Raw genomic sequence first — 26,585 nt, 5'->3', positions numbered from 1 at the left:
CAGCATAATGCAGTCCACTACAGCACCACCACAAACACAAATGACTGAGTTGAATTGGCCTCTTCGCAGCATCAACAGCTGACAAGTTTTACAATCATAGGAGTAGACACTTGTTGTGCTGGACTGAATAGAGGCCGTACAGTACGACTTGACCCATTTTTGGGACCTAAGAACTTCCCTCTCTTATTCTGGATAATTACAGAGCCTTATCGTTTTATAAGTTACACCTGGCAAGCCTTGCGTGTGAGTGAAAGTCACGGGCACACAGTGTTACATAGCACCTTGCCTAAAAGAACATAGAGAACTATGACTCAGTATGTGTGTTTGAAATTGCTCAATTGGAGCACAGAGGACACATTGAGATGGTAAGAGGCAGAATACCATTATATCTCGGTCGTTACGCCCTGTTACTTTACCAGTTATGTCCTGTTCCACTTGTTATCACCAATCTCCAAAAAACAAAAGACATTGGGAAATGCCACTGTTGAGTGACTGATTAGTCTGTACGGTGACTCAGTGTGTCATGATGTCCCCAACCAGACTTCTGATCTACCAAACATGACGCAATGTGAGCTTTATTATTAGCAGCTGTGATCTAGCCTCTAAAAGAAAAAAAAAAGGAGGTAAAAAAGGCCACTTGTGTCATTAATGGGGACAGTAGTGAGCCCACAGCCACCTGTGAGCAGGCGAGGACGAGCAGCTGTTCCTCTGCATACAGGAGTGCTTGTTTCTGCTTGAGCGAGAAGACTGACTAGCTGGCACGTGTCTCGAGGGGAGCTCTTATGTGTGTGTGTGTGGGCTGAGATGTTTGTGAGAGGGAAGAGAAAAACAACCAAAAAAAAAAAAGGCTTGCTAAAACTTTGTTCTCTCTTTCTAAGGTTGTACTTGAACATATCAAAGGATGTTTTCCATTACAAGCCATAATGAGGTTGTTTGATAGCTTACAAAATCTAATGACGCAACAGGTGAAGAGGACAGTTCCTGATATGAACACCGTACCTTACACCCAGTCTGTCTATTTTACACTTTACAATTAAACTTTAAAATAAAAAAATAATAAAAATAAAACTGTATAAAGAAAGAACACCCAGCTACAGTATAGGCTGAAAGAATTATAGGTGAGATTAGGAAGTTATTCTTTTGATGGTCATTCATTTACAGCTGCAAATAATTTTCAGTATCAGATAATCTACTGATTAATCAATCCATTTATAAAATATCAACAAATAGTGAAAAATGCCCATCACAACTTCCTAGAGCCCAAGATGACATCTTCATGTCGCCTCTTTGTTTGAACAATAAGCAAGACAAGAAAAAGCAGGAAAACCTCACATTTGAGAAGCAGAAACCATCAAACATTTGATACCTTTGCTTGAAAAAATTAAACAATTAGATTATTAAAATAGTTGCAGATGAATTTTCTGTCAAGTGACTAATCCAATTATAGTTTCAGCTCAACTTCAATCGTCCTTAACTTTGTCCTTTTTTAGGTTTAATTTTTCTTGTTGCTTTCACAGCAAACTAACATACAGGATCAATTAATTTATACTGTAATTACTATAATTCATAACTTTGTATTGTGCAGTTGAATTCAAATATACTGTGTCACAAACTTCACCTGGATCTAATATTTAAGGTGATTTGTCCTTATGAGGCAGTGTGGCAGCATGATTCTGAGGTGTGAAGAAGTAATTCAAAAATTGGAGCTTCTGCCATTTAAAAGATTGATAAAACTAGATATAAGCACCATCAGAATAAAAAGATTTTGAATGGCATAAAAGAGTAATGGTAGAAATAAACAACCCTGTCTTCGTGTCTAGTTGCATCCTCTACATGTTGTTTGGTTGTGCTAATGGATTTGTTATGGTTGGGGGAAGGCTACAAAAGGAGTGGGTTTCAGAAATGAGTGAAATTTAAGGTCATTTTTCTCCACAGATAAAAAAAGGAACAAACATTTGAAAAAAAAGGATTCTCCATTGTATTTTTTCATTTTCACTTTTTCTGATACATGTTTTAAAAGAGCATTTCATCAGCGCCTGTTTCAGATCAACATAAAATGTTAAATGACACTCTGGCACCAATACAGACAAACAAAATTTGAGAATGATTCTTTCACATTGGTTCTGGTCAAGAGGTTAAAAACAACTTTTTACAGCCCTAATGAGCACTTGTCAGTCAATAAATGCATTGCATTCTAAAGCCTAAAATCTCCCCTAACTGGAAAACAGAACTACGAGGTTCTTAAGAGGTGGAAAATATAAAATTGGAAACTTTAAAAACAATAGAAACACCAAATATTGTTACAATGACACAGTGTCTTGACACAATGGATATTGTCAGTCTAGGCTAAACATTGGACCAACAGAGGTTTTCCAAGGCTAAAGCTTTTACTTCATTCTTTTAAACGATCACCTTTGGAATCTATTACATACGGAGAGAAGTCTACCTCAACCGAGGAATACAACATCAAAAAAAAATGTAAAATGTCATACTAAACAAACAAAATCGAGCAGCAAATTATACATGATGCTGTCATGCAGGTCATAAAAACAAAATACTTGCACATACATTAAAGCTGGGGTAGGCTGTTTTCTGGAAAAGGCAAAAAAAAAAACAAAAAAAAACAAACAAAAAAAAACACCAGAATTTAAAATACAGCCCTCCCCCTGCAGCTCTCCCCCCTCTCCTCTCTGTCCAAAGCTCCTCCCACCAGAAGAGCACGCGCATATGCACGCGCTTCGTACGCGCACACAACACAACAGTTTACTACAGCACTCACTCACACAGCGGAAAGTTTGGAGGTCAGACGAGCAGCGGGATACCAACGAATAGGAAGTAATGGGACTGCATGAATTGCAGGAGAGGAAAAAAAAAAAAAAAGATGGGAATATCAACAGAAAGCAGAATGAAAAGCGATGTGCGATCATCAGACTACTTCCTGTAGGCGGGGGAAACTGAACGGCACATAATCTTATCAACAATGCTGGAGCGAGAGACTTTCATGGAAGTAAACTTGGCTCTCTGACGGACTGGTGAGTGAGGAGGTTTTGGAGGCGGACAATGAAAGAGATGGGCAGAGTGTACGCAGGTAGGTAGGTAAACAGGCAGGTAGGCCATCCAATCATTTCATGCGGACCGAATGAAATGACTGGATGGACTTATTACAGGCTTGCAGCCTGGATTTTCTTCTTTTTTTGTTAGAGCATTTGATTTATTGATTGCTCTCAAAAAGTAAAGAGAATTTCAACAAATACAAAAAAATGCTTCTAAAATAAATTGCCTACCCTAGCTTTAAACGTGAAAATGAACTATTTAAATCAAGCACTGTGAGAAATGTGACTGAGGTGAAGCCAGAGTGGAGTGAGGATCTGCTCTGAGGCAGTCTGACAAAATCATTGTGCCGCGGCTTGTATAGCTTGGCTAGCATCCTCTGTTGCAGCCGTGTCTGAGGTATCCCTATCTGTTGCAGCATTTACTGAACCAATTCTCTCTGTGCCAGCTTCATCCAGTGCAGCCATGGCTTTGCCCACATTTTCCAATGCAGCATTATCTGGGGCCGCCACGTCCATCAAAACACTGTCTGTGGCCATCGGGTCTGATGCAACCTTGTCCTGAGCAACTACTTCTGAAGAAACAGTGTCCGCGGCTGCTGCGTCCACAGCGGGTTTGACTGTGACTGCAGCTGTGCTGTTCGTGGCAGTCTTGTCTGAGGCCACCTGGTCAGTCCTCTCCACGTAGAAGAGGATGTAGGCCTTGGCCTTCCTCACTGTGTCTTCATTGGTCAGAGTCACTGTGCTGTCATTGAAGTGGTACCAGCGGCCTTCGTGGCTGCCGTATGCTGTGTAATGCCCCGATCCAACCCTGTGAGCACAGATACATACAGTATATCACATTCTGCTGTCTGGCTTCAAACAAGACATTTACTGCAGCTGCTGGAGTCAGAGGAACATGTTCAGCTTCACCACACTATCAGCAACACAACATCGCCACTTAGAGGTCAAAGGTAAAACAGCAGCACACCAATTAACAGCTCTTGGCATATTAAAACACATTTCAGGAACTCGTAGTTTAGTGGCTACATGATTTTTTTAAACTGCAGCTCTCCACGAGGCTTTTCAACAAAACCGCAGCGATTGGGTAACACACCTCAAATAGCAACTGCCAACTGCGGTGGGCAGAACTGACAGGCAAGATGCTAATGTATGGATTTATTATTGGGTGTTCATTTTTTTTCTGTGTAGGGAACAGCTGTTAATTTTGCTACCATGGTGACGAGAGTGCCTCACTGCACATGATCACCTGTGAGCTATAGTGTGAAAAAAAAAATCTCTTGACCTAAAAACAAGTCTAATGTAAGCAAGATGCTGCTGTAAGTGCAGTAAATTATAAATATACAAATGAAACTTAAATTCAGAAGTCATAAATATATATTACAGTATGACTTTCCAAAACTAGAAGACTCCCTATGAGAGCAAATTTAACAATTAACATGACTTTTAGCATTTTCTTGTCATTTTCAGTATTGAAAATAATCTGAAAGATGCTAAAACATCTACTCACCCAGAGCCATGATGCACTACAACAGCAACAAGGTCATACAGGCAGCTTTCTGGTAACGAGTTCTCTGGCTGCAAACAGAAAAAAGCAAGATGGGAATTTCACTTCTGTACACTCGATTCCACCCACACAATCTTACCCCAAATATTTAAAACTTAGTATCCGGATGTGTACACAGGACAAAGGTATCAGTTTCATAATGGTGCACACATAAAAGTTAGTAAGTAATTATGGTACTTTCAAATTCCCAAAAAACCTGGGTGGCTTCTGAGTCAGCATTTTAGAGGACCTACAAGGTTTCACCAAATCAAAAAATGATATGACTTAAAGGATCATAACCAAAAAAAAGAATAATTTGAAGGGAAATTCCAGTTCTCACTACTGCCTCGCTCAGGATTGTCAGACGACAAAATTGTTGCAGAGGAGCACCCCCTAGAGCCAGCAGCCATTTAGACATTTAACTGATCATTGACACAGAATAATGTCAGTGCATTGCAAATGAATCAATGCTGATTACACAGACAAGAGACAATCAAGGGCTGCATAAGTAGTGACTTCTGGAAATGAATGACACCTTTACTGCAACACAGGCCTGCCATTTACATTGCATTTTTAATTTAACATCTGTATTTATTTCTCTATAAATGTGCGCAGTGCAATTTTATGACGATCATGATGTAGTAATGCTCTAGTCGACAGCAGAGGCTGACGGTGATCTCTCTGAGAGCTAGCAAAACATGTTTTTCCTCTGTGTGGATAAAAATCCATCATCAGCTGACTGTGTATGGGGAAAATTTAGTTTGACTAAATCACCAGTTTGGCAAAGTTACTGCAATTTTGCATATAAAAAGACCTCCTATAATATCTACATTTCAAACAGACTATTCCTCATGCTGTCTGTGGCTCCTCTGTTTGAGCCCAGCGTCAATGTAGTCATTATCGTTCACAATCATTTTTCACGTGCTGACAACTCAGTTGTCTGGGATTTTGCTTAAGATCTTTCCTTTTTTAAAATTACCAACGCATACCCCTTCATTACAAAGGCTTAAATTTGGCACAAGTACACTGGTATTGTGTTGTTCCCTGCAAGTACGACTGAAGTGATGGCAATAAAATTTCCACTATGACCACTTCAGAAAAAAAAACCAACAACTTGCTTTTCCTCTCTGAATCTTCCATACAAGTGGACACAGAAAATGGCTTATTATTACAAGTATTAGGATATTTTTTACTTTGCATACTTTGTTATGGGTTCACAGTTGGCCTCTGACCTATTACGCTTCCAACTATGTTCTGTGAGGACTATCACTCATTTCCATACATTTATTATTCCTTGTTTTTTCATCATTTTAAATGTACTTGTAAATCACTGAGTTACGACAGATGTATACTATGTCCTTATATTCCTTGTCTACAATTAAAACTATATTGTGAAATTCCATTATTAGCATTTCTTATAATGCTTTGAGCTTACCTCGAGCAGGTAGCCCTTCATATCCAGACCTTTCAGTGGAAATTCCACATAGGTGTCCACTTTATTTCTTAAAAAGGCTGTCCAATGGAACCTTTTGAGGTGCAGACACAAAACCTACATTTGGGAACAAAACCTCCAATTACAACAAAATTCAATGCATTTTCCACACTAGTTTACTTTCACAGAATAAACAGTTGTATTAAATATGTTGCTAATTTAGTAAACTGTCACTAAAATATTGAGAATGGTTCATCTCCTACCTTTGGCAGCTTCTGGATCCAGAACTTCTTGGTGGATTTCTGTCGTTTTCTACACTTATGGCAATAGTACAGCTCTGTTTCATCAAGCTCTTCCAGGTCAGTGAAGCTTCGTAAGCAGTCTACAACACCAAACAAACACAAAATGCTCTCATGAATCTTATGAAGCTTAACACTCAAGATGCTTACACTGACAAAAAATCTGACATCTACCAAGTCTGACAGTGGGAAACAGAACTTACCACGTAAGGTGCATGTCGGCCCTGGCTCCTGGTCCTTACTTCTCTTTTGTCTGAACTGGCTGGGAATGTCCAAAGACAGATCTGAATGAAAAAGAAGGGAGGTGAATTCTCCACACTGGTACAACATCAACCAGTGGGAATTATCAATGCATCCTCTCTTAAGGAATCCTACTTTGAATCTGTTTGTGTTTATTTTACAAGCTGTATACATGCATAAATACACCAGATCATTTTCCTTTTTTTATCACAAATGAAAATTCATCAAGATCGATTATTTATTCATTTTAGGGCTGTTAACAAATATTCTAAATTTGATTATATAATTGAATTGTAAAAAAAACCAAAACATTCAATTGTGAAAATTAATATTCAATTGTGGAAAAAAAAAAGCAGCATAATCGCGTCTGTCTGCCTCGCGAGTTCTCGTGTGGGCCTGGGCCGCTGCACTAAATGCACTGCATGACGGACAGGAGTCACACAACGTCACTTTCATTGACTGAAAATGAAACGTTGGTCAATCTGAAATGAGCGAATAAGAGAGAGATCTATAATTGAAGTTTTACTGTACCGGACATTATTATTTTATTTATTTATTTAATGCCATTTTTAGCCAACTTTGACAGCCCCAATTAATTTATTACTACATTTGTTGTAGCTGTTGTCATCATCTTACCAAGAAATGGGTCAAACTTTCGAGATTCTGTCCCACATATCAAGCAGTTCACTTCGTTCTGAAGTATACCACCAAAATTAGAAGTGACAACACTGGCAGTCCCGTTTCTGTAAAGAATCAACATGCAAACAGGTGGCAGTGTTCATCAATAAATGTGCATACCACAAAATGTTTGTGGTTTTTATGTAAAGAACGCATCTTACTCTGCATTTGGACCAGCAAATGTTAACAGAGTACTAAATAGAACACACAAACTTTTTAGGAAAATATACTCAAGTAAAAAGTACCTCAATGCTGGATGTAATAATTAAAACTTCTAAAGGCAACGAGTAAAAAGTTAAAACTATGCTGTTTTCAATAAAGAAATAAGTGGAGAAATTGAACACAGTATACCAAAATGCATCAGAAAACTGGGATATTGGAACAAAAAAAAAGGAAACATCCACTTTCATGAGCCTTGTCACAGGCAGCTGACAGCATGACTACTACAATGCTAAATATGTCTAGTTTTTTTATATGAAATCATTTCAAAACTGCAAAAACATAAAACAAATACACAAACTGGCAAAAAACTAAATAATTGTAAGGTTGGGCCAACTTACATGCAGCATTTGCCCTCTGCGGTGGAGAGTCTGACCCCATCCTGAGGTGAGACTGGGTGAGCTGCCCCGTTCCGGCTGTACTGGAGCTCCCTGTGGAGGTGGTCTAGCAGGTAACGCATGAACTCATGGGCGTCCTGCTGCTGGTAACCCCTGGACACAAAAACACAGCTATCAATGTCATTACTTGTAACTGAACATTGGATTGTTGCAGTCTGTGCTGCATGTTGCATCTTTAACAATATCTTGACCATAAGCACATGGGGAAACTACAAAATTGAAAAAAAACAGTTTAATGTTCAGTATCAGGAACTTAATCATTTCTCCACACAGTGTTGGTTTACCTGAAGCTTGGCATGATTTTCCATATAGCATAAAATAAGGAGTCCGGACTGAATGCGGTCTGGCTCCCTTGCCACAGGGAACAAAGGGTTTTCCTGAACTCCTCCACCAAAGACCTGTTCAATATAAAGCATAATCAATATCTAAAGCTTATCTAATACTCTTCTACTGACAAACCATGATAATTTTCCAGAGTTAATATGCTTTTCACAGACTGGACCTTTAAATTTAAACTATAATAAACGTTTTGTCTCTTTGGTGTTGCTTCATATTGGGCTGCCAGTCAGGTGTGGATTAAAAACCTTTGCTGTAACATCAGGAAAATACTAAAATACCTGCATGATGTAATGTCGTGTAGTACAAAAGCGCTAATTAAAATTTAAAGATTTTGTTTACCTTTTGTCCATCTCACAATAATACCAGAAATTATAGGACTGTTGGGTTACATGACAATGTATAGGAGGGTTTGTTCTTGTAGTCACCTCCAGGATAAACTGCAATTTCTGTACTACTCAATCTACAGTACGATTATGATAATTAATGCTGTAAGGAGCATCCTAAGTAACTTTTTTACTTTTACTTTATAGTTGCCACAATTAATTTCGGATCAATGCACTGAGCCCATAACTCCCTCCTTCAGAAGAGGACCTTACACACTGTTGTCCCCTTGGCTGCGGGTGTGGTACATCCTTCTTCCTGCCGTCTTACCACTGCGCAGAGCCACTGCAGGCAACTCCTTGAAGTAACAGCTGAACTGCTCTATGTTACTGTGGAAAGAAACACATGTTTTGTGATATGATGTTTAACCCCAGAAGTTGGCAAAAAATAGAACAACAGTTTGGAAGAAAAGCCGTAATTTACTATGCGAGTGGTATAAGTATCCTTTGTTAGACGGAGGACAGAGTATATATATACATAAAAAAATCTATATATATATACATTTAATAATGTAAGATGACATATTAGGTATACAATCCTTCCTTCATTCTCTTTAACAATATCATAGATGTCTTTACATTTATATAACAGATAAATCTAGCCAACGTTACATCACTGTTGACCCTCTTCCAAATTATGGCAGTTTTTTTCGGTTTTTAATGTTTTCCAGCCTTCTCAGCAGGCATCATTTCCTCTTCACTTAAGTTATCTCTATGTAATAATGCAGATGAAGGTGTATATTAATTTGACTAACAACACCCTTTTAATAAATGCAAAAAGCTAGCCAAATTACAACATTCTTGTTATGATTATTTGACTTGCTGACAGAGCCATTCTTTTTAGCAGCTTATTCAAATCTTGGACATTGTGGCTTCCCACCAACACATAAACAAGGTATCTGAAAGCATTTTTAAATGACGGCACTAAAGCCACACTGGCTGTAAATGACTGAGGATTTGAGAAATCTAGATTGAATCTGATTCAGCTGTTCAGGTCGTCATTCAATTATTTGTGTTCTTTTTAAATCAATATTATTTGATACCTTTTTATTTGTACATTGCACCTCAAATTAAGAGAAATACTATCTTATTCATGGCCTCTTCACAATCATCCAATAGTCAAGCACACAGTAATAGACCAGCTGCCCCACACTGTATGTGAAAAGCTTGACCAGCTGTCCTACTAAAATCTTCTCGAGATGTCTGGCAATATATTCTGGATCGTTCTCAGTACGGTTTTTCTCTGCATTTAAAAGTCAGTTAATCAGGACAGATCGAAATAATGACAAAATATGAGAGATTAAGCCTGCCATTCGTCTTTAGTGTTTCAATACTGACATAGAAGCGGCTCATGTCTTGGATTACGTTTATCAATTGTATCTTATAATAAATATATCAGTGTGTTTCCTTTATGTGTCTACCCAATAGCAGAATTAAATTTTCATATCAAGTGGTTTGCCATCTTAGTTGTTGTCACATGAGATGCAAATTTTTGTTTCGTATCACTTTTCTAGGGTTGTTAAGATGCTCAAAATGAATCCAAACTTATTGAGCTTCACAGGCACAGATAATAATAATTGTACTATATATTCACTGGAATGCATTGGTGGAATGAAGCGCATTTCAAGTTTTTACAAATTGATTTTAACACCATACTGAAATGAATGGAAACCAATGGGTACCCGGAAAGTAGGAAAATCAGAAAACAAATATCAATAGCATGCTTTGGTAAATGGTCAGCAGTAATGTGAAATGTACATTATATAATAAAGAATCAAGAAAAATTTGTGTTAGCTGGGAAATCTGGCCTTTGACTGTGTCTTGTTTCCAAGCAGCCTGCGTAATCCCCCTGACTGTGCCCCAGACTGTATTAATAAAGGATGACTGATCGTGGGGCCCTGGGTGTACAGGGGCAAAGCTACTGAGGCATGCTGTATATTGCCACCCACATACTTCATCCTCAGTGCAGAGCCTTACCTGAGGGACTGCAGAATGGCATTCATGAAGCATGTATTGCCCAAGTTCCGCAGGCCTGTAGCACCTAAAGCCACCCCATCCTGACAGAGACAAGTGACATGCATAAATATGTATGCATACAGTACCAGTCAAAAGTTTGAACACACTTTCCCATTCCCTTGAATGAGAAAGTGTGTCCAAACTTTTGCCTGGTACTGTATATATTTAAATACATTCTAAAAATGTCTTAAGAAGAAGCCAGACTAAAAAGCATGTTTTAAGGGAACATTTAAAGATACTGTGATAGTCTATAAAAGGCTACTGTGACTCATACTTAATTGGAGCCACTGCATTCCACAGTGTGAATGAAGACTTATGTATAAGGAAAATTTGAGCCAAAGTTTGGCCAGCAATACAAGCTCTTTTATGATAGGACACAGCTGTAGTGGCAGCAATTTGCTTCTGAGGCCAAAAGAGAAGAATCATAATTTAGGGCACTTACATTGTCTTTTAACATTTTGTTGTCTGGAGCTGGGCTTTCCTGAAGTTTTCTTTTCCTTTGTCTGTCACCCATCAGCGCTGAGCTGTAAGAGGAAAAAAAACCAACATGTTATCTGGACACATTTACTTGTATCTTCCAGAGCAGGCAGATATATCTTAGCTTTGCATTTTAGGGCAAAAACTGTCCAACACCATCAAAAATATTGGTACATTTGAATTGTTATTTTTATCCTTTGTTATGTGTAATAATTATACTGAAGCAATAAGGAAAAAAAAACTACACTGTTAAAGATTTAAACCTATTAGTACTTACTTTTCTAAACTCTGGAGATGTTCCCTCACCTTCTGCACCTGCCCGAGTTTGGTGTCATTTACAACAAAGTCATCACATCTGTAACTATAAAATCCATATTAGTACCTTCAAAACACATACATATTTGAAAATGCAATAAACTTATTGAGATTTTGACCTTGCACGAGGAATCCAGCATTTAAACACAATTATAAATGTGGCGTGAATACAACATCAACATTTACAGCATGTAACCAGAAGAATGTTGGATCACTTGCAAAGTAACTGATTAATCTTCAATAAATAAACGACGATGAAAAATGAAACATTTGGCTCCTGTTATGTTACGGTGAGTCACAGATTGTAAACATAGATAGGTTAGTTATGAAGGAAGCTCACCAAAATACGCTGTAGTTGCTGCAGTCCATGCAGACAGAATGATGAGATTTCTCTTTGTCCTGTTTCTCACCCTTCCTTTGGCTAATGCCAAAGACATGACTCTCTTCAAAGTGTTTCTTTGCATGGCCATTAACATACCTAGATAAAAGGAGGTTATTACAGAACACACTACATCTTGAATTCCCATAAAATTATTCACAAATGAAAACACTTATAGGCCTAAGTTAACAAAGGTTATCAAAGAGTATGGCAGAGGCTGCCCCCCAAAACCAATTATTGCCGTTCTTATCTCCAGAACAGCTACAATACTCTGCAACTACCAGTCTTATCCTAATACAACACAAATGGTAAAAGGTAAGTAGACTGCACTTATGTAGTGTTTTTTTAACCTGAGCAGGAGAAAGCACTTTATTATTCCTTTCATTACCACCCATGCACACACGGTGGTGGTAGAGCAAGAGCTGTTATACAATTTGGGGATCGATTTCTTACTCAGTGAGACTTCAACATGACTACATGAGGAGCCTGGGATCGAACAACAAACCCTGAGATTAACAGACAACCACTACTGCCCCAGAACACAATCCCCCTTCTATCAAAGTACTTTAGACAAATACCCAAAATATAAGATTGTCTTCCTCAGGTTTGAACAATAAAATAAGTGGACCATGCCTTAAAGTTATTTTGTCAAACCTAAACTTATGTATTGTGGCATAATCGATTTGCCAGTCCCAAAGTCAAAATGGTCAAAAGAATAAAATTTATTGGGACACAGTTACTAAAGGGTTGTGTATGCAACTCTCAATACAGTTTACAAATGAAACATCAGACAACAACTTACCGTCCACAGTGGACCATCAGGCAGGTAAGGCAAATCCATGGACTTTTATTAGATCTGCAAACTGGAGAAAAAGGGAGAAGTTGTCTTACTTGTTAAAGTGTGCAGTTTCATAAGGCAACTTAATGCTGCGATGTGCTTTCATGTGCGACAGGGACATAATGTTGCTTTATATCTTATGAATTGTCATCTGCCCTTATGATATGTTATGATGGTTTTCACTTTTAGTTAGCTACAACATCTTAGCCGACACAAATGTGGCAGAATCTGAGTCAGTAACCTGACTCGAGGCTGGGATCCAAAACACTGCGCAGGCACCAACATTTTTTTTTCTTTAAGATTACCGTTATTTTTTGTAAATAAAGAGGGACAAACACTTCACTTACCGTTGCAGCACCAGGAGGAAGGAGTACCATTAGGGAACCTGGAGGAATCGATCGTAAAGCTCACGTTTGAGTTCAGATGAGGGCACTCCATCAGTTTGCAATTGTGAGTAAGTCAGCTAACGTTAGCCAACACTACAACACCAAGGGTAACCAGGAATAAGGAAGCGAACAATAGTTAGCCAATTAACCCCAAACTAGCTAGCTACCGTTAGCCGACCAACTACTTGTGTTTGCGAACGCACGTTTTCCTGTCTTTGCTAACGCTAACACGTTTGGTAGCTATTGTATTTCTCGCATAATTTCAGGTTACGTCGATTTATGGTAAATATAGACAAGACAAGTTCCTCCCTGACATGTTGTAAGATAAAACTGTAACGTTATCTTTGGTGTGTAATGTACTAGATAACTGAGAGCGTTTGCCACAAACAAATGGAAATAACTTGAGGAAGTGACGTAGCAGGGTCTGCCGGCTCGGGCCGTTTGCCAACTACAAAACAAAGATGAAAAATCTTCTGGGAGTAATTTTGAACTACTTCCTTCTTCGCTTACACCCCCCAGGTCGCTTAGAAAAACTACTGTAGGTGTCATATTAATGTTGGCGTTTTTTGCATACTATTAACATTTGTAATCTGTAATGTTGAACCTAATGAAGACATGTTGTGAGACGTAACTGTGAGACGTAACGTATCAACTAGAAGTTGCTCCGTGGCACGCATGCGTAGTAATGTATCGCTTCCCGACAACATGTAGGCTACAGGCAGTGAACTGTCTTTAAGCCTAGAGCTGAGTTGATAGTTATATCAAAGTTGAGCGCTTACGCACATTTTCTCAATACTGAAACAACCGCCAGTGACTGTGAGTCACAACACTTTATTCACTTTTATTCAACTTGCAAAAGCTACAAGTAAATGTTAAACTCATGTCTCAGAAATAAATTAATCAACTGCTGTAGGCCTGCTGTCACCAAATTGACACTTTCCATTCATTCATCAGTTAAGTAATTCATTCATTTAACTTGATTAAGATTGACAGAATTTCCTCTTCAGCCAACTGAATAGTGGCCTAAATATGTTACAAATAAGTGGAACAAGTCTTTTGTCAGACTTTGTGACTCCCATGTATCAGCCTACCATTATGAAATTATAATACACAAAAGGCACAAACTTGGGCTAGGTAGTGCAACCATACCCAACATCTTATCCGTTGGCCTCCCTCTTTACTCTCAAATCTAGTCCTGTCTGATGGAGTTATCTGGGGTATAAATGTGCTTGAAAAGTGAAATGACAACATGTGGTTGCTCAAATCATCAAGAAACATGTTACTGTTTGAATCTCAAGAATGGCCTTTTTTCAATTCTTCTGGCATTATTACAATACCAGATTAGTGACATTTCTGAATTTTATTTGTGTTTACAACATAATGATGGTTGGATTCAATATTTTACATATGGATTTACACAATAAATATGTTGATAAATAGTCTGAGAGAAATTTGATAACTTATCACCCAGCAGAGATGCTGAAACTAAAAATTGTCACCTTAGGCTTAATTGTGTCAAAGCGACTGAGGAAAAACTGTGAAGCAGTCTGTGGTGTGTAGGCTACTGCTACTATACACTGTATGTGTGTTTAATATCACTGTGGAATCATTTTCGTGTAAGTATTAACAATGTGTCACACATGCAACAACACAACAAATAGAAACATCCCTTTAATCAACAAATCAATTCACTGCAACTGCAATAATGACAACTGAATATTGTTGTACAAAGTTATCCATGTTCAGACAAAAAAAGTCTTCACACATCACGTGTCTACTACTTGATTAATTAAAGTTAAACTTTTCTTTTATTTCACAACAAGACCATCCACACGAAAGGAATTTAATGTTGCGTTAATAATGATGAGAAACTTAACATCAAGACAAATGCCAACTGCATCCTTTATTGAACTAATCAAATAACCTAACTTTGAAAAACCCCTGCCACAACACGGCAGCACAACCGGTGCAAAACCACCTTGAAAAGAAGAACCTGTAATGTGTTTTGTTAAATAACACTGTTCCACAATTACAGTGAATAATAAAAAATCTGCAACTCCACAAGCATATTTCCCATAAGATGTTAGTGATTATTCTCCAACTCTATTGGGAATAATCATTTAATATCCCAAATACCAAATATGAGCATTTAAAGATAGTACAGCCATTTTTAGATAAATGTGGGAAAATGTGAAAAGTTGGTTTAGGCACTTTTACGCTGGGATCTTTACAGACTAAAACAAAAGATTCACAAATGCTAAGCAGGAAAACATATTAACAGACAATGCATAGTGAGTATTACTGTACAAAAACAGCTCTGAATATAGTATGTGTTGAGTTTTGAATTGGCACGTACATTCAAAAGATTTCAGCCTGTTTTTAGTAAATCACTGAGCCAGAAGATGACGCAGTTATATATCGGAAACATTGGAATGATTATAATATCACATAGTTAAAAGCATTTCAGGTAATTTTGCATGAGCAAATGAGTTTCTAAATGTGGAATGATGTATTTCTACTCCTGACTGTGCTTCAATGTTTGTCTAAAATACTGATTGATAATGATAGCAAAGACAATAAAGTGTAAACTATGTTATCAATTATTTGTTTGGTCTATAGAATGTCCAAAATTGGTGAGAAATGTCTCTTTCAATTTCCTAAATTTCTTGTTGTGACTGAACAGTCTGAAATACTGAAACTGAAATAATGGGAATATTTGGCTTGTTTCCTTGAAAAATGTCTTCAACGATCAATCCATTGTCAAAATGGTTGCTAATTAATTTCCTGTTGAATGACTAATCAATCAATTGACTTATCATGTAAGCTATTGAGATTAATGTTGAATAAAAAATATTTGACCGAGCTCTCAGGAAAATAATGCAATTAAGAAACATCCCTTTGCCCAAAAAGTAGAGGTGAAAGAAAATAGAAAATTTAACAAAATTATAGTGCTATTACATATGTCAAAAAAGTCAAAGAACTTAGAAATGTTATAATGACTCATAATATTGGTATCAATATTAGTAGAGTTATATCAAAGTACCAGGCTGGTGGAAACTCCACACATTACTATCGAGGTGTCTCTTCAATGACATGATCCTCTATGCCATTTCAATGGTGTCCCGAAGAGGTGCGTCAGTCTGGGCATCTCTACTTTTCCCTGTTGACTTCTTGGTTTCTTTGTTCCTAAAGAAGTACAATAAATATTAACATAATTACAGGAGAGTAGTAAATTAATGAATTAATGCTGTTTTCACAAACAAAAATTATCTTACTTTGACTTAACGGTCAAGACGATCACCGTTACGAAGATAGAAACAACGATCACAGCAAGCAAAACTCCACAGATGATTGCTGTTAAAGAGGACAAAAGACAAGTAGGATTTATTTAAATAGATTAAATAATAAATAATAAAGAAGGTATGTATATTAAATTAAGTATGTGTAGCTTGTCATGACTTTCAACTAAATATATCACTGAACTCATTGCCACATGTGTGTCTACTTACCAATAGGAGTGTCTGGCTCGTCTTCCTCCGGGTCCTCCCCATCAACTTCAGACCAAAACAATGAATATCAACAGTCTTAGAAAACATACCTTTTGCCATATTTTTCATAGTATCATCACTGACTTAGTCTTAAAACATGTATTGACATATTGACGCATCATTATAACAGTGTACATTTGTGCTCACCGTGGATGCCAGTACAGGTTTTGTTGCAGACGTCTTGGTCAGTAAATCTGTTTCCGTTCCCCATGCATCCAGTCCAAATGAATTTTTTGCATTTGTCACGAGCAGAATCATAGTAGTATCTCAAAAGATTAGCATTACATTCACCGACTTCCTTTTTAAATCTGCAAGCCGCGGTTGCTATGAAGAGAAAAGATCATCCTCATCCTCATCATCATCATCATCATCATCATCATCTTCATCATCATTATTAAAAGCAGTTATAGTTGCAGTTCATTCATTATACTAACAAAAAAAAAAACACATATGAGACTGATTATTTCTAAACTGTGCAATTAGTATCATCAAGTATGATGATGATTAAAACTTTATTAAGCAGGTTGTAAAAAAAGCCTCAGGTGTATTCATTCATAGTCTGTCATGAGTAATTCTGCTCTTTCACCACTTGGTGGCGTACTGTTAATGCTCAATGCTTTCACGTGTCTTTCCCACAGCCTCTGAAGACATACAGTAATTAGATGAAAGGAATTTATGAAAGGTGAAACGGTGTTATTTGGGTCTATTAAACTGACACACAAAATAGCAAAGGCATATAATTAAAAAGTAATTATCAATCTGGCTGATCTCAAGAAGGCCTTTCTTTCTCTTGGTTGTGATTGGTTGGTCGAGGAGGCATGCAGTATTTCCTTTCATGGTCCTTTAGGGCCATAAAACTCTACATCATTAGTCAGTTCATGTTTCAAAGTCCTCAGAAAACAGCCAGGAAGAAGGATTTTTTTTTTGTCTGGGTGCATCTACTGTTAGACAGTCTTTGAAGTTAACATTTAGCATTTTGGAGTTGGTGGTCACAGAGTTGGTGGTTAAATAAAATATGAAATGAAAATTTTTTTTCACTATAAGTTCATAAAATCATCTCACCATCCATGGGGTAGATAGCTTCTGCATTGGCGGAACAGTTTCTAATGCACTCTCTTTCATTTTTGAAACGATTGGCATTTCCTCCTTGGCCTCTGTATAGGAAAGGGTTGCACTTATCGGTGGTGGCATCATAATACACACAAAAGTCAAAGCTTGTGCCATGACCTTCATCCTTAGGCAACGTACATTCTGTTGGATGATAAAAATAAACCACATGTTAGTTTTTTTGCATGTGCAAAAAGTACAAGGTGTTGTTCTGGTTTTCAAGAAATACCTTTTTGGTATTTTCATCAGAAGTCAAAGTGCATATTCACTGTCAGTTACTATTGGCTGATTACAGTAAGATTGCACAAATACTGTATGACAAATGTTTTAGCACAAATCCTCAGCAGATACCTGTGATCACATTGCTAATGTTTAACTGACCTCCACTCCCTCTTTTTATGACAGCAATAAAAAGTGTCATTTATGGTGCATTTTCAGTCTTCCTGCCCTCATAGATTTCACAGGAGGGAAGCAGTTTCAAATGGTTCCTTTATTATCACACCTTTTAACTGAAATGTACTTGATTTTGGAGGGAAATCAACTAACTAACTGGATAGACTTGGATGCTCAAAATCTGGGCCTCCCCAGTCATTTACAGAGTAAGTGAGCTGAGAGGAAGATGCAGGTTGAAATGCTCTTAACAGTCAGGCTCAGACAGAAATGATCTCAGTGTTTGAAAGTTTGGAATTATAGAGGAAGGAATTTTCTACTCAGCTTAACACAATCGTTAGCAACATGTAAATAACATTTCCAGGAGAGTAAACGTACAGTAAATACTGTCTTTTCGTTTTTGGTTACATCTAAAGACAATCATTGTTGGCTTCAGTTGCGAGTTACAACATGAACATCAAGTCAGTTGAAAAGGTAAAAATACAATTATATCCTGCTGAGAGATGCAGTCTAGACTTGTATGATAAATGGAAACATTTTCCATCAAGTATGCTGATTTCAGATTGAACTGAATTCATTTTAGTCCTTACTACACACAAATATACGGCCATCACTCTCATGTATGTGATTCAGAATACAGGTTATTTAGTCCCCTTAAAAACTGAAAGATCAAACTGCCAATATAACCGCCATGTTGCTCGGAAAGGACTGAAGGTGAAGCTTTATCTTCCTGATTTAGTCTCAGCAAAAAAGGATAATTAATACTTTGACAACCACACAGAAAATACGTAAAACACCATATTTTGTACTTGTTTAAAACTGCAGCAACACACAAGGCTAGACATTCCTCATTTTCAGTAAAGGTCATGTGCTGAAAGCCTGGCCTATTCTTAAAACTTAACTTCAGGTCTATAAACTGGTCTTTGGTTATAGTTTTAAATTAACTATAATTTTAAAAGAAAGTAGTTTAATATACTTGCTAAATGAAAATGTAATTTACCTGGTTTCTCGGATTTGCAGATGTGGAATGCAGCAAAAGCAATCCCAAAAATTAGCAGGTGCTTCATTTTGCTGGTTGTCTTTGTGCAGTCTTTCCTGGAGTGAGTGAAGGTTGTAAACTACAGTGGGAGTGGGTTATCATCACTGACCTTTGGACCAATATTTCCCCAATGATTCACCTTCAATCGAAACAAAAGTTTACAGCAGGTATAGACATCTTCCCCTTTTTATTACCTTTATCACAGGTATAAGTAGGTTAGTGTTTTTTGTATTAGGGTGTGACCAGAAAAAACAACTCTATATACAGAACTCAATATGTAATAGTGTGTGTTTCATTTGAAACAACTCCTTATTTTTGTATTAGTGGGAGCAGCATGATACATGGGTAGACTGAGGGCACAGATCAGCATATTTAAGAACAGTTAGACAGGTTGTTTTGTCATTTCATGATGCATGTTGAGACCTTAAACATCGGAACTGAGATTACCCGGAGAAATTTGCAAATGCAACCCCTCCTTTTTCAGAGGGCTTGATTAAAAGAAAACTTGTAAAGGACAAGTTCAACACCCTCCCTCATCATAGATTTACCTCAGGGAGAACTATCCTCTTATTTAGTCATTTCAGCTGACATACTCACATCACCTTTCCATTTTTGCAGCATAAAACCCTCATCTTTAATGTGTGAGTATGCTCATCAAGAGGCAAGAAAGAGAAAAAATGATTTCATACATTTTTAAAAAAAATTATATTATAGATAGATAGATAGATAGATAGCTCTTAGTATGCCTCACTTTGACAGAGTCTTGATTTTAGGTGACTTACATATATGCTACCCCCTGGATCCTCTTTTACTATGGATTTTATAAACATTGTGCATTCTTTTAATCTCACTCAGTCAGTTGAGGGTGCCACTCACTTAAAGGGCCACACCCTGGACATTTACTGTCCCCTGGTTTTATTCTTGATAGTGTTGATCTCTGTGAGGCTAGCTCATGTGTGTCTGACCACAAAGCTATTACTTTTAAATCCCTCTTTCGACCCGCTGCTCCCACAGTGGCTACTTATGTTTCTTCAATACAAACTATGCTGAAAGATTTCACAAGGCCTTCACCACTGCATCTACACATAGCAATAGCCACAAATCAAATTTGTCTACAGAAGAATTACTAAACAACTTCAACAATACATGTTAAGATGTACTTGACTCCATAGCACCTGTAAAAATCCAGAATGTCCAATCAACTCGCAGCACACGTTGGCTAAATAACTATACCAAAGAAATAAAGAGAAAATGCAGACAAGCTGAACAAAAATGGAAAAAGGACAGCCTGGTAGTGTCATATCAAATTATGAAAGAACTAATGTCTGCCTATCAAAAATAATAGTAGAAATAATAGTAAAAGAAGCCAGGTCCTCCTATTTCTCCAACATCATTACAACAAACCATCATAACCCCAGAATTCTTTTCAAAACCATCAAATCTGTAATTAACTCTCCTAGCCAATAATCATAATCAGTATCAGCCAATAAACTGAAGCCACAAACATGATCTGTGAGCAAATTTTATCCTTCTTCACAAACAAATAAATTAAATAAAACTCCAGATTGGTCATGTAATCAGTGACCCTTCTCCTTCTCCACATTGCAACCCCTCTGCTCAATAACTTTGAGGCCCTTTCAATGTGCACTTTTTTTCCCCTTCAGATCTTATGCCTGCCAGATTTCTCAAAGAGGTTTTTAACAGTGTTGGTCCCGCTATTTTATCTATTGTAAATAGCTTTCTGTCCACTGGCTGTGTTCCCTCATGCCTTAAACACAGTAGTTCACCCACTGCTCAAGAAACCTAACCTTGACCCTACAGATTTTAAAGATTTTACACCCATTTCTAAGTTACTGTTTTTATCAAAAGTTTGATAAAAAAAAGACGATTGTCCACTTAGAGTTGATTTCCTTTATAAATGATATTTTTTGTCAAATTTCAATCAGGTTTCTGTGCTGTCATAGCACCATGTTTCCTCTTCTGTGGCCACTCTGACTTGCGGTGTTCCCCAAGGCTCCATCCTTGGCCCCTTGTTGTTCTGTATATATATGCTCCCTCTAGGACATATATGTAAACACAAAAATCCAGAACCATTGTTATGCAGATGACACAAAAATTTATGTTCATTAAAAAACAGTGAAGAGGGCAACAAATCAGAAATAACTCTCTTTGGTCCCCCAAAGTCCATCCAGCATCTCAAAAATCAGGTCTTTTCCCTCTCAGTCTGATCTCGAGAAGGTCATCCATGCGTTTATTTCATCTCAGTTATATTACTGTAATTCATTGTGTTCAGGATTAAGCCAGAAAACGATCTCACACCTTCAGCTGGTACAAAACTGCTTGGCTTTTAATAAATACTAGAGGAGGAGATCAGCCCTGTTTTAGCCTCTCTTCACTGGTTACCAGTAAGTTTTATAATTGATTTAACGATTTTACTGATCACATTTAAAGCACTTCTTGGTTCAGCTCCCAGGTACATTGCTGAATTGCTGCTCCGCTATGAGCCAGAGCGTGGCCTCAGATCCTCAGGCAGGGCTCTGCTGTGTCTTTCTAAGCCCCAGCTCAAGACTAAAGGTGTTTGCAGTAAGGGCTCCTCAGCTCTGGACTCCTTGCCCAAGAATCTGAGGCTTGCAGGATCAGCAACATCTTTTAAATCACTTCTCAAAACATATCTTTTTTAAAAAAGCCTTTTATTAATTCTAGCACACTAAAACAGGAAGGATACATGTCTTACCTGTTTACTGTTGTTTGTTTTTTTATCTTTATTGTTGGGGATTTTATTCCATTTTTTGTATTATTTTAATTGCCTGATCTTACTTGCCTCAGTCCTGAAATGTTTTAATCCTGGTTCAACCATGTAAAGCACTTTGTAACTTTGTTTTTGAAAAGTGTTGTATAAATAATGTTTATTTTATTATATTATTATGATGACTAGTTGTGATGTCACAAAACCATGCTGATACAAACATGTCTTAAAGGATAAGTTCACAATTTTTTCAAGTCTGTCCTAAAACAATAGCTAGATGCCCAAATGAACATTGGCATGTGTTGTTTTTACTGTTCATACTGACCATTAAGAGATCCCTTCATAATGTACTTTCAATGTAAGTGATGGGAGCCAAAATCCACAGCCCTACTTCTGTGCAAAAGTGTATTTGAAAGTTTATTTGAAGCTAATATGAAGGTTCACCCATCCAAATGAGTCAAATCACATCAACATCTTTCAAAGTTCCTGTCTTTTTAGTGCCAAATTCCCTCTTTTTGTTATGATCCTTCCACTGCAGCTGAACAGGATAACACTGTAGGCTATGTTAATTGTCAACTTTGAAGATATTATCTGACTAACTCAGATGGCTGAAGGCTCATGTTATCTTCAGATAAACTTTTAAATAAATTTTTTCTCAAATCAAGGACTGTGGATTTTGTCCCACATCACTTACATTGTAAATGCATTTGGAGGACATCTTCTCATGGCCAGTGTGAGCAGGAGAGATGATTACAGTGAGCAAAACCTGTTTCACTGCACCAAACTATTGTTTTAAGAGAGACTTGAAAAAAACATATCCTTTAAACTGAGATTTAAAGTGAGCACAGAGAAACTTCCCCCCTTCAGCAGATGAATATGAAAACAGCCATCCAGTGTCTCTGCACATACATCATTCTGCACAGTGAAGGTCAAACATTCAGTCAAGAAACAATAAGAAAAACACATTTTTGGGTGGTGGGGTACTTAGGTACATAGGTCTGTAAACTTATCATGAGGCTACAAAGTTAAAGGTAAATGCAATTATTTATTTATTTTTTATTATTTTATGTATGTATGTATATGGTGTACATTGTTGTGGTAGGCATCATTTTTTAAGTATTCTTTTTATATTCTGCCCCAACTTAATGTTAATTGTATTTCAGTGTATTGTAAGACAGTGGGCTTCAAACAAACCTCAACTTCAACTTGCAGAAAGGTGGGGTGAAGGGAAAAAACATCTCAAATCTATTTCACAGTGTTTTCTCCAGCCTCTTGATGCACCTTACTAACAAGGTCATATTGTATTTTAATAGCTTGGCATTTATCAAAAATGGTGACCCTGTATTTCAAAAGGGTCAAAAATGTTGGAGCAGGGGTCTGCCTTTGGAGCCCTCAGGACAGTAACACTTCCTTATGCCATGCCCCAAATCCATATTTAACGATAACTGAGAAAAAAACCGAAAACATTATTGCTTCAACTTTGCAAATTATCAACATGTCATGCTGTTGTGAAAATGTCATTAATAGCCTACAATAACCTAAATAAACTTTGGGAGCACCTCGTTAACGGCTCAGACTTAAACAGCTTAACACACAGCACTGAAACAGTTTTATTAGTTGCAATGCATTTGATTTGTGTGACAATGTCGTCTTTGGTTGGATTACAATGTAAATATTCTTCCCATTTCATCTTTGCCAGCTTTATTTTATCTAATGTCTAAGAGTGGACGGGAATGATTGAAACGTCTTTTTACTGTAATTGTTGCAGTAGAGGGGCATTTGTGGGGATGCAGTGATTCGCGACTTTTTGGGAGGAGGGTAAAGTGGGGGCCAGTGGCCCCTTAGAAACCATTGTCTCTTCACCTTTGTCTCTTCACCCTTCAGCGTCACAGAACATGGTGGGTCACAGTTTGTTGTTGTTGTTGTTTTATATCTGATTTATTTATGAAATTTTGAATGAACAAAACCACACACATACTTAAATAAACGTAAACCCTCGTATATATGACGAAGTAAAAAGAGAAAAAAAACATTCTGTAAGGTGGGGTAAACATCAACAGTAGTAATGATACTGAGACACGGGAGGGTAATATTAACAATAATAATGAACAACAATGATTAAAAAACAAAAACAAAAAAACATCCAAACTACAAGACATTTTGGAGACAGTAACATACTAAACGTACTGCGTGTTAACAGCGTGGGGAAAGCAGAACTCGGCCAGGAGGTGCAAGAAATTGGATCAGTATGCGGGGGGTCGCTCGATCAATAGGAATATCCAGCTGGAGGTACTTGACATGCCCTAGAAAGGTTGCCAAATTTTTGCAAAAATTAGAGCCACGAAGGGAATGTTAAATTTTCTCTCATTTCACATAGGATAGGGCATCCTTTATCCACTGGGTGCGAGAGAGGGGGGCGAGGATTATTCCAGTGCATCAGAATAACACGCCTCGCAAGTAATGTGAGAAAAGCTTCAGTGAAGTACGACGGCAGTGGACGGTCAGTCTGTAGAGCACCGAGAGGGCCAACTAAGGTTGAGGGGTGGATATTAACAGATGTGATGGCTGACAAGATTTCCAGAATAGAGAAAGGGCGGGTCAAGTCCAAAACATGTGGGTGAGATTAGGTGGTCCTAGGTGACATTTATCATAATTTGGGTCAGTGCCAGAATAAACGCGGGCCAGTTTGCTTTTAGACCAGCGGACTCAATGAACTACTTTACATTGTAAGACTCCGTGACGGGCACAAATAGATGACGTGTGGACGCGTTTCAAAAATGACTGCCAAACCTCATTCTCTCTATATTAAGATTCGCGGGTCACGTAATGCGCAAAATTATCAGAGACTGAAGATTGGTGCAGTGTTATACAGCTTTGAAATAGTACCGTTGAGGTGATTAATAGGAATGTTAAAAGTGGTGTCAACCAAGGTTTACAGATTTTTCTGTAACACCGGTGTTATACCGTATTTGGTGACCCACCAGATTCTGTGACCTGCAGCGTTGAGGAAAAGTACTCAGATCCTTTACTTAAGTAAAAATATCAATACCACAATGTAAAAATAGTTAATTACAAGTAATGGTCCTGCATTTAAAATCATACTTAAGTAAAAATATAGAAGTATTACCAGCTAAATTGATAAGTAGAAAGTAAAAGTACTAATTTTGCAATCGGGCTGTGCCGACTTTAGTAATTTCAGTAGGATTTTAATGCAGGATTTTTACTTGTAATGGTGTATTTTTCATTGTGGCATTGATACTTTTACTCAAGTAAAGGATCTGAGCACTTCTTCCAACACTGCAGGTGACAGAATCTGATGGGTCACCAAATACGGTGTAACACCGGCACATCTGGATACCGCATCCTTCGTCCTGCCGGCAGGTTTGAGGTCGCTTTGCGCCCTAAATGAGTGACTTGGCGTGGATGCGGTCGCCGCTGTTGAGTTGTCACTCTTCGGTGACCATATGACTCTGGAGGCTGGTTTTGTTGTTGCTCTGACGTCAGTGCAAGCTACAATGAAGCTGACAACATGAGTATAAAAGCCGGTTTAAAAGGCTGGCGCTCTGGTGCTCCAAGTGGCTGCTCTGCACCGAGTGAACATCAAGCTATCTCACACGAGGGAGGGCTGAGAGAATCAAGATGCTGTTTCTGAGCTCCATATCCATCGTTTTGCTGCAACTGACTTTGTTCAACGTGCTGCATGGTAAGACCCTTGCTGAGTGCAAGATGTAGAAACTTTAGATGTACTTGTAGATTTGTAATAAGTAGAAAGAGGAGGAAAATATTGTTTGACAGCAGGGTATTTGGGCCATTTAGCACTTGAAGAAAGGATGCTTCATGGCAAGTGTCTGATCCCTCTTCTGTAGAGTAAGGATGACATGATTGAAATGTGACCACTTAGCTCTGAGATTAGTACTCTAGATATCTCTTCCAGTTAAATTGCTTTCACTTTGTTATGGTTTATTAATAAGAGAAATTGTCCTGTATCTTTTTAAATGTGTGAAACTGTGATATTGTGATTACATTTTTAATCTACAGTAATATTTTCTCCTGTCTGTTTCAGGTGCCAAGTGGACATACACTGGTAAGTCTGATCCTATTTTCCCAACAATGCGTTAGTTGTAGATAATAAACTCATCCGGTTTTCATCCTTTGTACATGTGAAATCCCAGCTGATATGCATTTTATGTCCTGATCATTCCCTGCTCCACCCCCAAAACCAGCATTACCTAATGGCGTGTTAAGAATCAGTTTGATGTTATACACAGATGAGGCAATAACTGAGTCAGAGAAGATGTTATCGTTGTTTCACCCCCCCACAGCAAGGCTTTGAATTAGCATTGTCAAATAGTAAGACGGAAGTGATGACAGTATCAAATGTGTGTGCCTTGTAACCCTTCTTTGACCTCCAAAGACAACTACTGACATCCCCCTGTCACCTCACGTAATTGTAGAGGTCATTACATACTCTGAAATTACAACATAAGTGATTTACTGCTTGTGTCTCTTGCCTTAAGGTCCATGGGAAGGGACTTCTTGAACCATGACTATATCTTATATAAACCACGCTCAGAGCGTGACCTCTTATCACTGTGTCACTGCTTCTCAACAGTCTGTTGGGAACTGAATGTTAAAACAATAAAAAAAAGCAGGTGTAGAAATTCAATGCATTATCATTTTTGGACAATAATTCAACTCAGTTTTCACCACAATCATTAATCAAACTTGCTATCCTCTTTTAACGATAACTTTCAAGTGTTCAA

The 26,585-nt window shown here is 37.7% G+C and overlaps 3 protein-coding genes across 7 annotated transcripts in view; 1 reads left to right on the top strand and 2 right to left on the bottom strand.

Annotated features, from left to right (window-relative positions):
* Positions 1–1,954: 1,954 nt before the first annotated feature.
* On the bottom strand, positions 1,955–14,549 carry usp3 (ubiquitin specific peptidase 3). Its single transcript, XM_042410963.1, has 15 exons — positions 12,954–14,549; positions 12,571–12,631; positions 11,730–11,867; positions 11,352–11,435; positions 11,040–11,121; positions 10,559–10,638; positions 8,798–8,911; positions 8,147–8,260; positions 7,806–7,955; positions 7,204–7,310; positions 6,531–6,611; positions 6,292–6,410; positions 6,032–6,145; positions 4,561–4,628; positions 1,955–3,861 (listed from the first exon to the last, which is right to left on the bottom strand). Exons 1-15 carry the CDS (start codon positions 13,042–13,044, stop codon positions 3,393–3,395), a joined length of 1,872 nt encoding a protein of 623 aa, XP_042266897.1. The 5' UTR covers positions 13,045–14,549; the 3' UTR covers positions 1,955–3,392.
* ca12 (carbonic anhydrase XII) overlaps positions 12,970–26,585 on the top strand; it is a 27,363-nt gene continuing 13,747 nt past the window's right edge. For 3 of the 5 annotated variants that reach the window (XM_042410969.1, XM_042410968.1, XM_042410964.1), the window contains exons 1-3: positions 12,970–13,056; positions 25,327–25,525; positions 25,886–25,906. In XM_042410969.1, coding sequence (XP_042266903.1) covers positions 25,462–25,525; positions 25,886–25,906 — 85 coding nt within the window. In that variant the 5' untranslated portion in view covers positions 12,970–13,056; positions 25,327–25,461. The remainder of the gene's footprint in view (positions 13,057–25,326; positions 25,526–25,885; positions 25,907–26,585) is intronic. The other 2 variants (XM_042410965.1, XM_042410967.1) reach the window with 2 other exon arrangements.
* Positions 14,648–21,933, bottom strand: si:dkeyp-73b11.8 (BPTI/Kunitz domain-containing protein). The gene is made up of 6 exons (XM_042410970.1): positions 19,038–21,933; positions 17,603–17,791; positions 16,688–16,864; positions 16,502–16,546; positions 16,268–16,346; positions 14,648–16,178 (listed from the first exon to the last, which is right to left on the bottom strand). The coding sequence occupies exons 1-6, from the start codon at positions 19,102–19,104 to the stop codon at positions 16,094–16,096; spliced, it is 642 nt and encodes a 213-aa protein (XP_042266904.1). The 5' UTR covers positions 19,105–21,933; the 3' UTR covers positions 14,648–16,093.

Source organism: Thunnus maccoyii, chromosome 5 (assembly GCF_910596095.1).
Source record: "Thunnus maccoyii chromosome 5, fThuMac1.1, whole genome shotgun sequence".
NCBI lineage: Eukaryota > Metazoa > Chordata > Actinopteri > Scombriformes > Scombridae > Thunnus > Thunnus maccoyii.
Note: the sequence above shows the minus strand (reverse complement) of the source record. Positions and strands in the feature narration are given on the sequence as shown.

Excerpts from the sequence above, each read along its gene's own strand:
- si:dkeyp-73b11.8 (XM_042410970.1), bottom strand. The coding sequence starts at position 19,104 with ATGAAGCACCTGCTAATTTTTGGGATTGCTTTTGCTGCATTCCACATC. Across the intron at positions 16,865-17,602 it reads AGCTATCTACCCCATGGATG|CAACCGCGGCTTGCAGATTT; the intron begins GTGAGATGATTT and ends TTCTCTTCATAG. Across the intron at positions 16,347-16,501 it reads CGAGCCAGACACTCCTATTG|CAATCATCTGTGGAGTTTTG; the intron begins GTAAGTAGACAC and ends CCTCTTTAACAG.
- usp3 (XM_042410963.1), bottom strand. The coding sequence starts at position 13,044 with ATGGAGTGCCCTCATCTGAACTCAAACGTGAGCTTTACGATCGATTCC. Across the intron at positions 8,912-10,558 it reads GCCATTCTGCAGTCCCTCAG|TAACATAGAGCAGTTCAGCT; the intron begins GTAAGGCTCTGC and ends TTCTTTCCACAG. Across the intron at positions 7,311-7,805 it reads GCAGAGGGCAAATGCTGCAT|AAACGGGACTGCCAGTGTTG; the intron begins GTAAGTTGGCCC and ends GATTCTTTACAG.